Source organism: Parus major, unplaced genomic scaffold (genome assembly GCF_001522545.3).
Source record: "Parus major isolate Abel unplaced genomic scaffold, Parus_major1.1 Scaffold276, whole genome shotgun sequence".
Lineage (NCBI taxonomy): Eukaryota > Metazoa > Chordata > Aves > Passeriformes > Paridae > Parus > Parus major.
Window position 1 is genome coordinate 62,898 of NW_015379268.1, and position 11,419 is coordinate 74,316.

Consider the following 11,419-nt stretch of genomic DNA (forward strand, 5'->3'; position numbering starts at 1 on the left):
CGCGGCATGCCGGGACACGGCCCGCAAAAAGCCCGCGCTGCCCTCGCGCGTCCGCGGGCGCTGCGCGGGCCGGGCCGTGCGGGCCGGGCCGCAGCGCGGGGCCGGTTGGGTGCGGGGCCGGGCTCGGGGTGGGCGTGTGTTGGGGAGGCGTGGGGCGGGCAGGGCGGTTGGGCGTGGGGCGGGGTTGGGCATACTTACCTGGCAGGGGAGACACCATGATCAGGCAGGTGGTTTTCCCAGGGCGAGGCTCATCCCTTGCACTCCGGGTGTGCTGACCCCTGCGATTTCCCCAAATGCGGGAAACTCGACTGCATAATTTGTGGTAGTGGGGGACTGCGTTCGCGCTCTCCCCTGATCAAAGCGGTTAAAAATAGATCAAAACCTTCGCGTTTACTCCGAAGAACGAGAAGAAGCTTTGCTCTCCCTGCTCCTCATCCCGTAGAGGCTCCGCAGCTTTCAAGGTCCATTTCTGCACCGTTGAATGACGGCTGGTGCCGTTCGGCGCTCCGCACAATCCCGCCCGGGCCGAGGCAGGAGCAGGTGCTGAGGCAGCTCCGTGCTTTTATAGCCCAAATTAACCTCGGAAGAAACTGGTCACTCAGTTTCTCAAACCGGCCCTCCTCACACGCTGTGCTCCCACAGCCTCCACCCAGCTCGACTCCAGCCTCCCACTCTCCTGTGGAGGGTCTGTGAGCACAGAGGAGCCCCCAGGACCCTGCAGTGTCCCCCAGCACGGGCAGGACGCGGTGTTACCACACGAGTTTATTTAAATAAAACCGAACACAGATGCAGCGTTGCGACCGGTGTGATGGACCAGACAAGCGATGCGACAGGGACACGGCAGCCAGGGCGGGCGGGCGCTGCGAGCCCTTGCGGTGACCCACCCCAACCCCGGCTCCTTGGGGGCCACGGCCGAGAGGAGAGGGCCCACTGCCATTCCATGCCATGGTGAGGACAGGCTCCCTCTCCGGGACCCCCGTGGCTGCAGGTGCCCCCCGCTGCCATGGCCGCACTGGGCTGGGGTTTCCTTTTCATCTTCCCAGAAACCTGAACCAACATCTCTCTCCTCTGTTCCGTGGCCTCCCACTCCTACAGGCTGCCAGGCCGGCACTCACTCTGCCACAGGGGTCCTGGGGCCCTGGGGGTCCCAGCAAGGTGAGCAGCACACGGCACCCCGGGCCAGCCCCTGAGGACTCGCTGTTCCTTCTCACGCTCACTGTGGGCAGGCAGGACACCAGGGCGGACGCGGCACTCGCTCACACCAGGGGGACAACAGAAATAAATATGGGGAGGGGGTGGCGCGGGCCAGGCCCCAGCGTGGGGCCGGAGCCCGTCCCCAGCCCCGGCCCCCAGCGCAGCCGCGCTCCTCGCCCAAGGGATGTCGGCTGGTTATGGAGATGGTGGCTTCCCCCTGGAGCTGCCGGAGACCGCGATGGCGTGTGACAGTGCAGGGCGAGGCGCGGGCTCAGACCTCACATGTCTATGGTGGGGGCGGCGCGGGGGGCGCGGGCGCGGGCCGGGGCTAGTACTCGTCCTGGTCCTCTGGCGGCTGCTCCTCCAGCTCGTCGTCCTCTGGTGGGGCGAAGCCCTCCTGGGGGGAAAGATGGCAGCCATTGGCACAGGGGTGGCACGGGTGGGCACACCAACCTCCACCTGGCGTGGCAGGAGGCCTTTGACAAAGCCCAACCCCGTCCTGGCAACCACAGAGTGAACGAGGCCAAGAGCAACTGGGGGAGAAGGGAGTCCCTGTCCTCTCCCAGGGAAGTTCCAGAGAGCGGGACAGGGACATGGGCTGCAGGGGCATCCCGAGGTGCCCGGCCTCACCTCCGTGGCATAGAGGACGCTGACGATGCCGGTGATGATGGGGCTGTTCTCGTTCTCGTGCTCCTGGCAGATGAGCTCAATGTCCCGCAGTTTGCTGAAGTAGAAATCCCGCTCCTTCTCCAGCCCATCCACTGTCAGCTTCAGGTCCATCAGCTGTGGGAGAGGGAAACGGCCGAAACCTTCAGCCTCCCAGTTCCACAGCGCACCCCAGCCCCCTGGCTGGGACCCCCTACCTGGCTGAAGCCTTCGGTCGCCCCCAACCCTGCGGTGCCCCCCAGTCCCCTGGCAGGGAGCCCCTACCTGCTGGTTGAGCTCCAGGATCTGTGCGTCAGCCTCGGTGCCGCCGTTGCGGGCGGCGGGCGAGTTTTTCCGTAGGATGCCGCTGGGCACGTTGCCGAGGCGGGCTGGGTTCGGGGTGTTCTTGGGGCCCGTGGGGGAGGTCCTCTGGGGGACTTGACAGCACACGGGGACCAACGGGTTAATGCTGGCTGGGGGGGGCTGCCAGCAGGGACCCCCCTACGTTGTGTGGGGGCAGCAGTGGGCAGCAAGGGCAGGCAGACACCCTGTGCAGAGCCACAGGCTCTCCCAACTCCAGCCTCCCCCCTGCCTCAGTTTCCCCTGGCAAATCTCGCCCCCAGCCCTCCAAGGGTGCTCGTGGCTCGTCTGGGGTTCAGCATGGGATCTGAGGAGGTCCCAGACCTTGACAACTCTCACTGGGCCAGCACGGGGAGCCCCCAGTGCCCATGGGAGCTGCACGGTGGTGGCACGGCACGGGGGGGTGGCAGCCAGCGGGGCTGGGGTGACAAATCGCCCCCAGCCCAGGCTGAGCAGGCAGATGGAGGCAGCCAGGATCCCTGCTCCTCCGCCGTCTCGGTGTCCCTGCAGACCCGCCCAGTCCCCCCGGTCGCAGGCAGGCAGGCAGCAGAGCGGGGCGCAGGCAGGGGTCAGGGGGACGCCTGGCCATGACCAGCACGCCACGGGGTGCAGAGGGCGGGGGGCAGCGCTCGCTGGGGGGCCCCGGACATTACCTGCAGTGCCAATGGGTTTCTTGGGTTTGTTGTAGATGTGATCACCTGGGTTAGGGGGGGGCGCGACGTCCTGGCCCTGCCGCGCCAGCAGCGGGTTGTACTCCTTCCCATCGTAGTTGGCGTCAAAGAATTTCTTGAACCACTGGATGAACTCAAAATTGTCCTGGAACTTGCCCTTCACCAGCCGCTCCACCGCGATGATCTGGGGGGACAAGGAGGGGCTGGCAGGGCAGCGCTCCCAGCCGGCCCCCGGCACAGCGGGGACACGGGCACGGTGGGGACACCACGGCACACAACAGCACGGACCCCGGCAGAAATAGAATCCCACAGGGCAGCCCCTGCTGTCCCCATGGACCTACTTTGTCCACTCCCATCTTCTTGAAGGCGGCCTGCAGCACCTTGAAGTTGTGGATGTACTCGTGCTCCAGCTTGGCCTGGAACTTCACCTTGCGCAGGTGCACGCAGCCGGGGAACAGCATGTCCATGAACTGGCAATATGCAGCCCCTGTGCCGGGCCCACGCCGCGGTCAAGGGGGGCTGGGGGCACCCTGACCACTCCCCCCGTGTCCCCTACACCGCCCCACAAGCCCACCTGAGCAAAGCTGCTCGATCTTGGTGTAGTTGAGCTGCAGGGAGTCGTTGACCCAGGCCAGCATGTCATGGCGGCTCAGGTTCTCGCTGGTCACCGATGTTGAGTACACATTGACGGCCATGCCCCAGCTGCCAAGAGACAGGGGTCACACCAGCACCCCGGGGCACCCCAACCCCGCACCAGGGACACTGGGATCCGGGGTGTCCATCCCACCCAGACTCCAACACTGGGGGCACTGGGATCCGGGGTGTCCATCCCACCCAGACTCTGACACTGGGGGCACTGGGATCCGGGGTGTCCATCCCACCCAGACTCCAACACTGGGGGCACTGGGATCTGGGGTGTCCATCCCACCCAGACTCCAGCACTGGGGGCACAGGCACCCAGGGTGCCCATCCCAACTGTGCTCCAACACCAAGGGACAGCGGGGCCAGGCTGCCATGGTGCAACCTGTGGGACCCCCCACTCCAGCTGCACCCCGAGGTATGGCATGGAGGCATGAGGGGCCCCCAGAACCCCCATTGTGGCCCACCCAGCCAGGTGGACCCCTGCCCTGAACGGGGTTCCCAGGGGAGCTGGGTTTGGGGTACTACTGGGAGTGAGATGGGGATACAGTGCAGGATGTGGCTCATGAGGAAGGGGTCCCAGGACACAGGCATTGCTAAAGGGATGCAAGCACTGCCGAGGGCACTGCCCCTGCACCGAGGGGCTGCTGCCCTGTGTGAGCCCACGGGGCTCCCGGGGGCTTCTGCCCATAAGCAGCTTAGGGCCCCCCTCTCCGGCCCCCGGTGCTGCCTAATCTGCCGGGGCCGGGATCGGGATCGGGGTCCATTAGATCAGGGCTTAGAGGGGCAACATCTGCCGGCAGGCGGCCTGTGCCCAGATGGCTGGGGGCTCCAGGACCCCCTGGCTGCAGTCCCAGCATGGCAGAGCACAGGGAGCCCCACTGCAGAGAGGGGGGCACCGAGCCCCAGTCTCGCTGTCCTGCACAAAATGCTTCAGTGCAGCGACCGGCCCTGCTGCCCCTTCCCGGGAGTGGGGGTCCCGGTGCCCCCGCGGCCCCCCCGCACACCAGCGGCGGCAGCGGCGGCGTTAATCCGCTTCCCTCTTCGGCGAGGGGGGCTGCGGGCTCGGGCCAGCTGCCAGGCGGGGGCTGAGGGGAGGGTGCAGCCCCCCTAGCCCCCCCTCCCGATCCACAGCCCGGGGGAATGAGGGGGGACGCTCCCAGCGCACATCTGCGCCCTGGGCTCGCAGTGCTGGGGGCCTGCGGGGCGCTGCCACCCCGGGGTGCTGTCTCTCCCCAGGGCCCGTTTGCGGGGGCAAAAGGTCCCGGTGGCCGCAGTCCCCCCACTCTCGGGTACAGCACCACGGTGACTCAGCACCGGCGATGTCGCACGGCTGGGGCCGCTTGAACCCCCCCGGCAGCTGAGCCGATCCGTCCCCTGCCGCGGCCGGGACCCCCGGGACCCCCGTCCCACCCCGCCGTGCTACCGCACGCAGCCGCGGGGGGGGCCGGTATTTTTAGCCACCACCGCAGCAGCTGGAACCGAGGCCCCCGCGCCGCCGCCGCCCCCGGCACGGCGAGATGCGCACCGACCCGCTCCCGGCACCGGCGAGAGCCGAAGCCCGTCCCGCGCCCGTTTGGCGGCATCGCGGCACTGGGGTGCGGGCAGGGGTCCCCCCGCAGGGCTCTCCCCATCTTCCCCCCCTCCCCTGGCTCCGGCAGCGGAGCTGAGTCATGCGCGGCGCTGAGCCAGAGCCACGCGCACTGCGGTGCCGCGGCTGCCGGGTACCGGGGCACGGGCTGCAGCGGGGGCGGCAGCGGGGGCACGGGGCACGGGCTGCCTGCCCGCCCCGGCGAGGAGCAGCTGACACCCCCCTGCCACGGCCGGCCCTTCCCCGAATGCCCGGGACGGCTGCCGGCAGAGCCGAAGCAGGAGCCCACGGCTCGCCGTGGGGCCGCGGCGAGCCCTGGCTGAGCGGGGGACGCCCCTGGAACCCGGCACAGACGCCCAGGGCTCTGCGGCATCCTGTCCGTGTGCGCTCCTGGGGGACCGGGCAGGCACCCCCAGGTTCCCCGCCGAGATGAACTGTGTCCCCGCTCCAGCCGGACCTCGACCCCCGCACACGCCGGCACGCCTGAGAGCCCGGGGGCGAACCCTGACCCGCGGGGAACACCCTGATCCACACGGAAAACCCCGACACGCGGAGAGAACCCTGATCCCGCCGGGAGCACCTTGACCCACCGGGAGAACCCTGACCCCGCCAGGCACCCGCGTGTCCCGATCGCGGTGCGGGGACGCCGATCGGTGCCACCCGGTCCGTCCCCACCCTCCCAAACGCCTTCCAAGCCCCCGGCGCAGCGCCGAGCACGCCCCGGTGTAATGACAGGGCAGCCGGGGCCTGCGGCATCCTCCGACCCACTGCCGCCCCGACGCCGGGCGATGGACGCGCCCAGGGCCGGGAGCCTCCGGCCCGGCCGGTTTGCCGCCGGCTCTCGCCAAAAGAACTAACGAAAATAAGAATTCAGCCCGGATTCCCGGCAGGCCGTGAGGAGAGGGGTTGTTGCCGGGCGCCCGGCCAGGCGGGGGACGCTTACCGCTGCATTTTAATTGTCCGGGCAGGAGCTGCTAATCACGGCCCGACGGTGACCGAAGCCCCGGGCGTGCGTCCGTGCCCGTCCCGCGGCGCTGCCGGGGCGCACGCAGAGGTCGTCCGGGCCCGGTCCCACGGTGCAGCCCCCCCGGCCGCTCTGCCCAAACAAACGGGAGCAGAGTGAGGCCGTGAGGTGCCAGCGCGGCGGCCGAGGGCGGCACCGACGGCGGGCACCGGGAACTGAGCAGCGCGTCGGTGCCGGCCCAGCAGCACCGCGGTGCCGGTGCGAACTGGGCTGCTGCGACTGGCGGGTTCTATTTTGGGAGCCGTCCCGGTGGCTTCTCAAGTGACAAACACGCGAGGGGGGTGGCAGACAGCCCGGCGGGGGCCGAGCGCCGTGCGGAGCCGCCACGGGGCTGCCGAGATCTGGCAGCGGGCACGGTGGCCCGGGGGCTAACAGCGAGGGCCGCTCGCCCACGTCCCCCCCAGGCGCCCCCCAGAGCCACTTCCCCCCACCCCGAGCAGAGCAGCCCCGCGCCACAGCCCGCGCTGCCGTGGGCACAGGTGGTTTTGCCGGGGGCGGGCAGCGCCCAGCTTCCCACCGGCCCCATCCCCAGCTCCGTACCGGCTCCGGCCCCAGGACCCTTCCCTGTTTCCCGGTGGCAGCGCCCGTCCCGGCCCGCGGCGAGGCAAACCGGCCGTACACGCACCGGGAGCTGGCGGCTCCCGGCGGCGATGCTCGGGGCGCAGAGCGAGTGCCCGACCGCCCAAATCCCCCCGCCCGCTCGGCTCCCGCTAACCTAAATAACTCGGTACAGCGGCGGGAGCATGTGCAGAGCGGAGCCCTCCCCCCGCTCCTGAAATATTAATGCCGCGGGATGAGCCGAGCTGGCAGAGTCGGGCTGGGTGGGGGACACGCTCGCATCCCCGGCCGGGACAGCGCGCCTGTGACATGCCGCCGGGCAGGGCTGTCCCCAGAGTGTCCCCACACCCGTGACGGGACGCACCGTAAGGGTCCGCGACATCCCCAGCACCCCAGTCACCGTGCGGAGTGTCAGAGCCGCTCTGTGTGCTCGACCGCGGCGGGAGGACCCGCTCGGGAAGATCCCCGGCAGGAGATGGGATTGGATATCCCGGGAATGGAGGGGGAGCGCGGAGAAGGGCCCCGGCCCCATCCCGACACGCACGCGTCAGTGACACCGTCACCTTACCGGTGACACCACTGTACCGGTGACACCGCCGCCGCCGCCGTGCCGCCATGAGTCCGAGGACCGAGAGCGCGTCACGCTCGGTGTGTCACGGTGACAGCCACCTGCCGCCGCTCCGGACCGCCACGGCGGCATCCCGGGAGCATCACCCACAGCGGCACCCGTGGGACGGGACCGGCGCACCGGCGGTGCTCGAGCCGCGGCGGCCCGGGTCCCGCAGGACCCCCCGAGACCGGAGGCCCCCGGGTGATGGCCGGGCGCCGACGATGGCCGGTACCGGAGGCGATGGCCGGGCCGGTGCTGCGCGGTGCCGGAGCCGAAACTACAGCGTGCCATACCGGTGCCGTGCCATGCTGGGGCCGTTCCGTACCGGGAGCGCACCGTGCCGTGCCCGCGGTCCCGCGGGAGCCGCGGTCGGGACGCAGGAGCGGCCGCCGCTGAGTCAGGCCGGGCCTCGCCGCCACCGGCCCCGCGGGACCGCTCGGCCTCCCCGCTCAGCCCTGACCCGTTCGCGGCCCCGCTCCGACCGCTCCATCCCCGGCATTACCGGACGAACCGGCCCCTCTCTCTCCTCCGGACGCTCAATCTCCGGAGGCCCCTCGCCCCTATGGCCTCGCTTCTCCAGCCCCGCTGCCGGCCCGGCCCCGCCACTCCGTCCCCGAAGGCCCCGCGGCCCCCCCGGCCGGTCCTGCCGGGCGGCGGCGGCCGGTACGGGGATGCGGGTGATGACGGTAGCGCTGCCCGCTCCCTTCCTTGCCCCCGGGCGGTCTCGCCGCACTTACCGCTCGGCCGCGGCCGCCGCCGCTCCACTCCCCCCGCTCCGCTGCTCCGGGACCGGGACCGGGACCGGGCCGGAACCGCACGGACCGACTGCGCCTGCGCCGCCCCCCCCGCGGGCGGTGCCAACAGCCCCGCCCCCGCTGCCATGGCAACGGACCCGACCACGCCCATTTTGAATGCTGACATGGCATGGCCACGCCCCTTCCAGCGCGTCACAGGTCTGACCACGCCCCTCCTGCTGCCATGGCAACGCGCCTGGCCACGCCCCTCTCGCCATGACAACAGACATGGCCGAGCCCCCCGTCGCCATGGCAACGGGCCCGACCAGCGCCCCCTGGTGGCGGGAGGCGGCTTCTGCACCCCCCCGGGCCTCTCGGGGATCCTCCCCAAACACCCCCACAAACACCCCCAGACCCCTCGGGGACCCTCCCCGGGATCGTTCTGTGATCCTTCAAGACCCCTCTAAGAACCCCCGAGCCTCCCCCGGGATCACTCTGGGACCTCTCCATCCTCTTCCAATCCCTTTGGGATTCTTCAGGGCTTCCCTCGGGATCTCCTCAGAGCCCCCCAGCACTCCTGGAAGCACAGCAGGGTCCCCTCTGGGACACCCCCAGAGACCCTCCTGAGATCCCCTCGGGACCCTTGGGTACCATTGTGAGCTCTATCTCAGAGACCCCTGAGCCCCGAATTATCCCGGGACACCTCCTGTAACCCGGGGACACCCAGAGCCCTTGTGACACACCTGAGAGACCCCAGAGCCTGCTCGAGACCCCCCTGCACCCACCTGTGTTTGTGCATCTGAGCAGAGGTGTCCACCCGGCGACAGGGCCAGCTTTGTCACCCCCCCTTGTCTTACCGTGTCCCCACACGTCCCACTTGTGTCCTCCTGCATGTCCCACGTACCCACACACGTCCCCAAATCTTCATGCATGTCCCATGTTCCCTCATGTTCCCACATGTCCATTCATGTCCCCCCACACATGTCCTCCCTGTGTCCCCATGAATGTCTGCCCATGTCCCCACGTATCTCCTGTGTGTCCCTGTGTCCCCTCATGTCCCCCCTGTGTCCCCATGAATGTCTGCCCATGTCCCCACATATCTCCTGTGTGTCCCTGTGTCCCCTCATGTCCCCGCTGTGTCCCCATGTCACGGCTCTTTCACCTCCTCTCCTGGGACGTGCTCTCCCCCGGGTGCTGTGACCGTGGGGTCCTGAGCGCTGTCCCCAAGGCCCGTCCCAGAGCCCCGGGACCCCCAGACCCCAATGAGGTGCAGGCCAGGCGCTGTGAACGGTCTTTAATGAGCAAACAACGGACGGCATGTTCCTAAACTGGCCGTGGGGACCACCCGGGGGGACACGGGACCCCCGCCAGGTGCCCGCCGGCCCCCAAACACCTACAGGGACCTACAGGGGAGGGCACAGGGGACACGGGGGGCCAGGAAGGGGCGAGGGGCTGGGACAGCCCCCGATAGCACCAGGGGGGAGAGGGACTTTGGGGGGGAGCACACACACACGGACCCCTGCGGGCAGCAGGGCTGGGGAGCTGGCAGGGCCTGCCACAGGTGTCACAGCGGTGGGACACTGGCACACGCGTGTGCAGCTGTGTGACACCTGCCCAGGGGCTCACCTGTGCACACGTGTGTGCAAACACCCCGCTGGGCCCCTGCAGGTGGGACACAGGTGTGACCCAGGTGTGACACTTCTCCCTGTGGGGCTGTAGGAGCTCACGGTGGGGAGGAAGGGGGTGTGTGGGGACGGGGGTGCAGGGATAGGGACGGGGGAGCAGAAATGTGGGTGAGGGATGGGGGCTGGTGATGGCTCAGGGATGGAGATCAGGTACAGGATGGGGGAGATGGGAATGGGGGTCTGGGCTGGAGGGGCTCGGGGATGGAGATGCAGGTGCAGGGTGGAAATGGGGGAGTGCAGATGGAGCTGGGGAGAACAGCAGGGGAGATGGAGGCCAGGGATGGTGACTGGCTTCAGGGAGGGCAGGACAGCACCAGGGATGGGGGCAGGAACGGGGGGATGGCGATGGAGTGGAGCAGGAATGGGGATCAGGATGGTGGTGGGTGTTGGGGGTCAGGGATGGGGCAGGCTGGGGCAGAAAGGGGGGGTCCCTGCGTCTCCCCTACGCTAGTGACACAAACCACTTCAGAGTATTTCCACGTGATGCACAAACAAGTCAAAAATTCACTGATCCAAATCCAACGTGCAAACAGAAAAGGGCCGGGGGGGGCACCCGCTGCCCCCCGGTCCTCCGCGGCCCCCGGCCCCCGCGCACGGCCCCACCGCCGGCACGGCCCCGCCGGCAGGACGGGGGCCGGGCAGGGCCCCCGCGGCGAGGGGAGCCCCGCCGGAGCCGGGGTCCGGAGGCGCTGGGGGCGGCGCCTGCTCCTCAGTTGGGGGACAGGTCCCCGGCTCTACCAGATGCCGCTCGACCGGCCCCCGGGGGGAGCGAGAATCCGGGCCGAGGCTCGTTTTGGAACGTGGTCATCGATCTGAGAACCTGCCGGACACACGGACGGCCGCCAGCGTCAGGACGGGGTAGCTGGGCACAGCCCCATGACCCCCTGGCACCGCTGGCACCGGGGGAGCTCCGTGTGACCCCTGGCACTGGGGGAGCTCTGTGTCCCCCCGGCACTGGGGGAGCTCCGTGTGACCCCTGGCACTGGGGGAGCTCTGTGTCCCCCCGGCACTGGGGGAGCTCCGTGTGTCCCTCAGCACTGCTGGCACTGGGGGAGCTCTGTGTCCTCGGCACTGGGGGAGCTCTGTGTCCTCGGCACTGGGGGAGCTCTGTGTCCCCCCGGCACTGGGGGAGCTCCGTGCCCCCTCTCCCACGCGGCTGCGCTGCCCCTGGGGCAGCCCTGACCGGCGCCTCTCGCAGCCTTGTGCCGGCTCTGACATTCTCGATCCCCCGGTGCTCACACCCTGCCCTCGAGGGACAGAGCGCCCCGGGCCCCCAGAGCACCGAGCAGCTGCCCCCGGCCCTGGCGCAGCGCGGGGAGGGGGCTGCCCGGTGCGCGGGGCTCCATCCTTCCCTGCACAGCCCCCAGTGCCCCCTCTGACACAGACAGACCCCCAGTGCCCCTGTCACTGACACAGACCCCCAGTGCCCCCCTCTGGCACAGACAGACCCCCAGTGCCCCTGTCACTGACACAGACCCCCAGTGCCCCCCATTGACACAGACAGACCCCCAGTGCCCCTGTCACTGACACAGACCCCCAGTGCCCCTGTCACTGACACAGACAGACCCCCAGTGCCCCTGACACTGACACAGACCCCCAGTGCCCCTGTCACTGACACAGACAGACCCCCAGTGCCCCTGTCACTGACACAGACCCCCAGTGCTCCCCACTGACACAGACCCCCAGTGCCCCTGTCACTGACACAGAC

General features: G+C 69.4%; 2 protein-coding genes and 1 non-coding gene across 7 annotated transcripts in view; 1 reads left to right on the forward strand and 2 right to left on the reverse strand.

The window, feature by feature from the left end:
• The first annotated feature begins 190 nt into the window (after positions 1–190).
• LOC117243768 lies at positions 191–354 on the forward strand. The gene has a single exon (XR_004495660.1). It is a non-coding gene; the product is annotated as a U1 spliceosomal RNA (small nuclear RNA).
• Positions 355–744: 390 nt separating this feature from the next.
• MAPRE3 (microtubule associated protein RP/EB family member 3) lies at positions 745–8,128 on the reverse strand. Of its 4 annotated transcripts, XM_015615848.3 has the most exons (8): positions 6,665–6,734; positions 6,044–6,196; positions 3,445–3,572; positions 3,212–3,357; positions 2,853–3,054; positions 2,125–2,276; positions 1,825–1,977; positions 745–1,591 (listed from the first exon to the last, which is right to left on the reverse strand). In XM_015615848.3, exons 2-8 carry the CDS (start codon positions 6,049–6,051, stop codon positions 1,523–1,525), a joined length of 858 nt encoding a protein of 285 aa, XP_015471334.1. In that variant the 5' UTR covers positions 6,052–6,196; positions 6,665–6,734; the 3' UTR covers positions 745–1,522. The 4 variants fall into 4 exon arrangements, with proteins under 4 accessions (XP_015471334.1, XP_015471336.1, XP_015471335.1 ...); XM_015615850.3 differs by lacking the exons at positions 6,044–6,196; positions 6,665–6,734 and adding an exon at positions 8,030–8,128; XM_015615849.3 differs by lacking the exon at positions 6,665–6,734 and having other exon boundaries at positions 2,898–3,054; positions 6,044–6,328.
• A 2,214-nt stretch (positions 8,129–10,342) lies between these two features.
• Positions 10,343–11,419, reverse strand: part of DPYSL5 (dihydropyrimidinase like 5) — a 13,210-nt gene continuing 12,133 nt past the window's right edge. For both annotated transcript variants that reach the window (XM_015615822.3, XM_015615823.3), the window contains exon 12: positions 10,343–10,531. In XM_015615822.3, the coding sequence (XP_015471308.1) occupies positions 10,421–10,531 (111 nt within the window). In that variant the 3' untranslated portion in view covers positions 10,343–10,420. The remainder of the gene's footprint in view (positions 10,532–11,419) is intronic.

Excerpts from the sequence above, each read along its gene's own strand:
- MAPRE3 (XM_015615848.3), bottom strand. Across the intron at positions 3,055-3,211 it reads AGAAGATGGGAGTGGACAAA|ATCATCGCGGTGGAGCGGCT; the intron begins GTAGGTCCATGG and ends TTGTCCCCCCAG. Across the intron at positions 1,592-1,824 it reads GCGTCCTCTATGCCACGGAG|GAGGGCTTCGCCCCACCAGA; the intron begins GTGAGGCCGGGC and ends CTTTCCCCCCAG.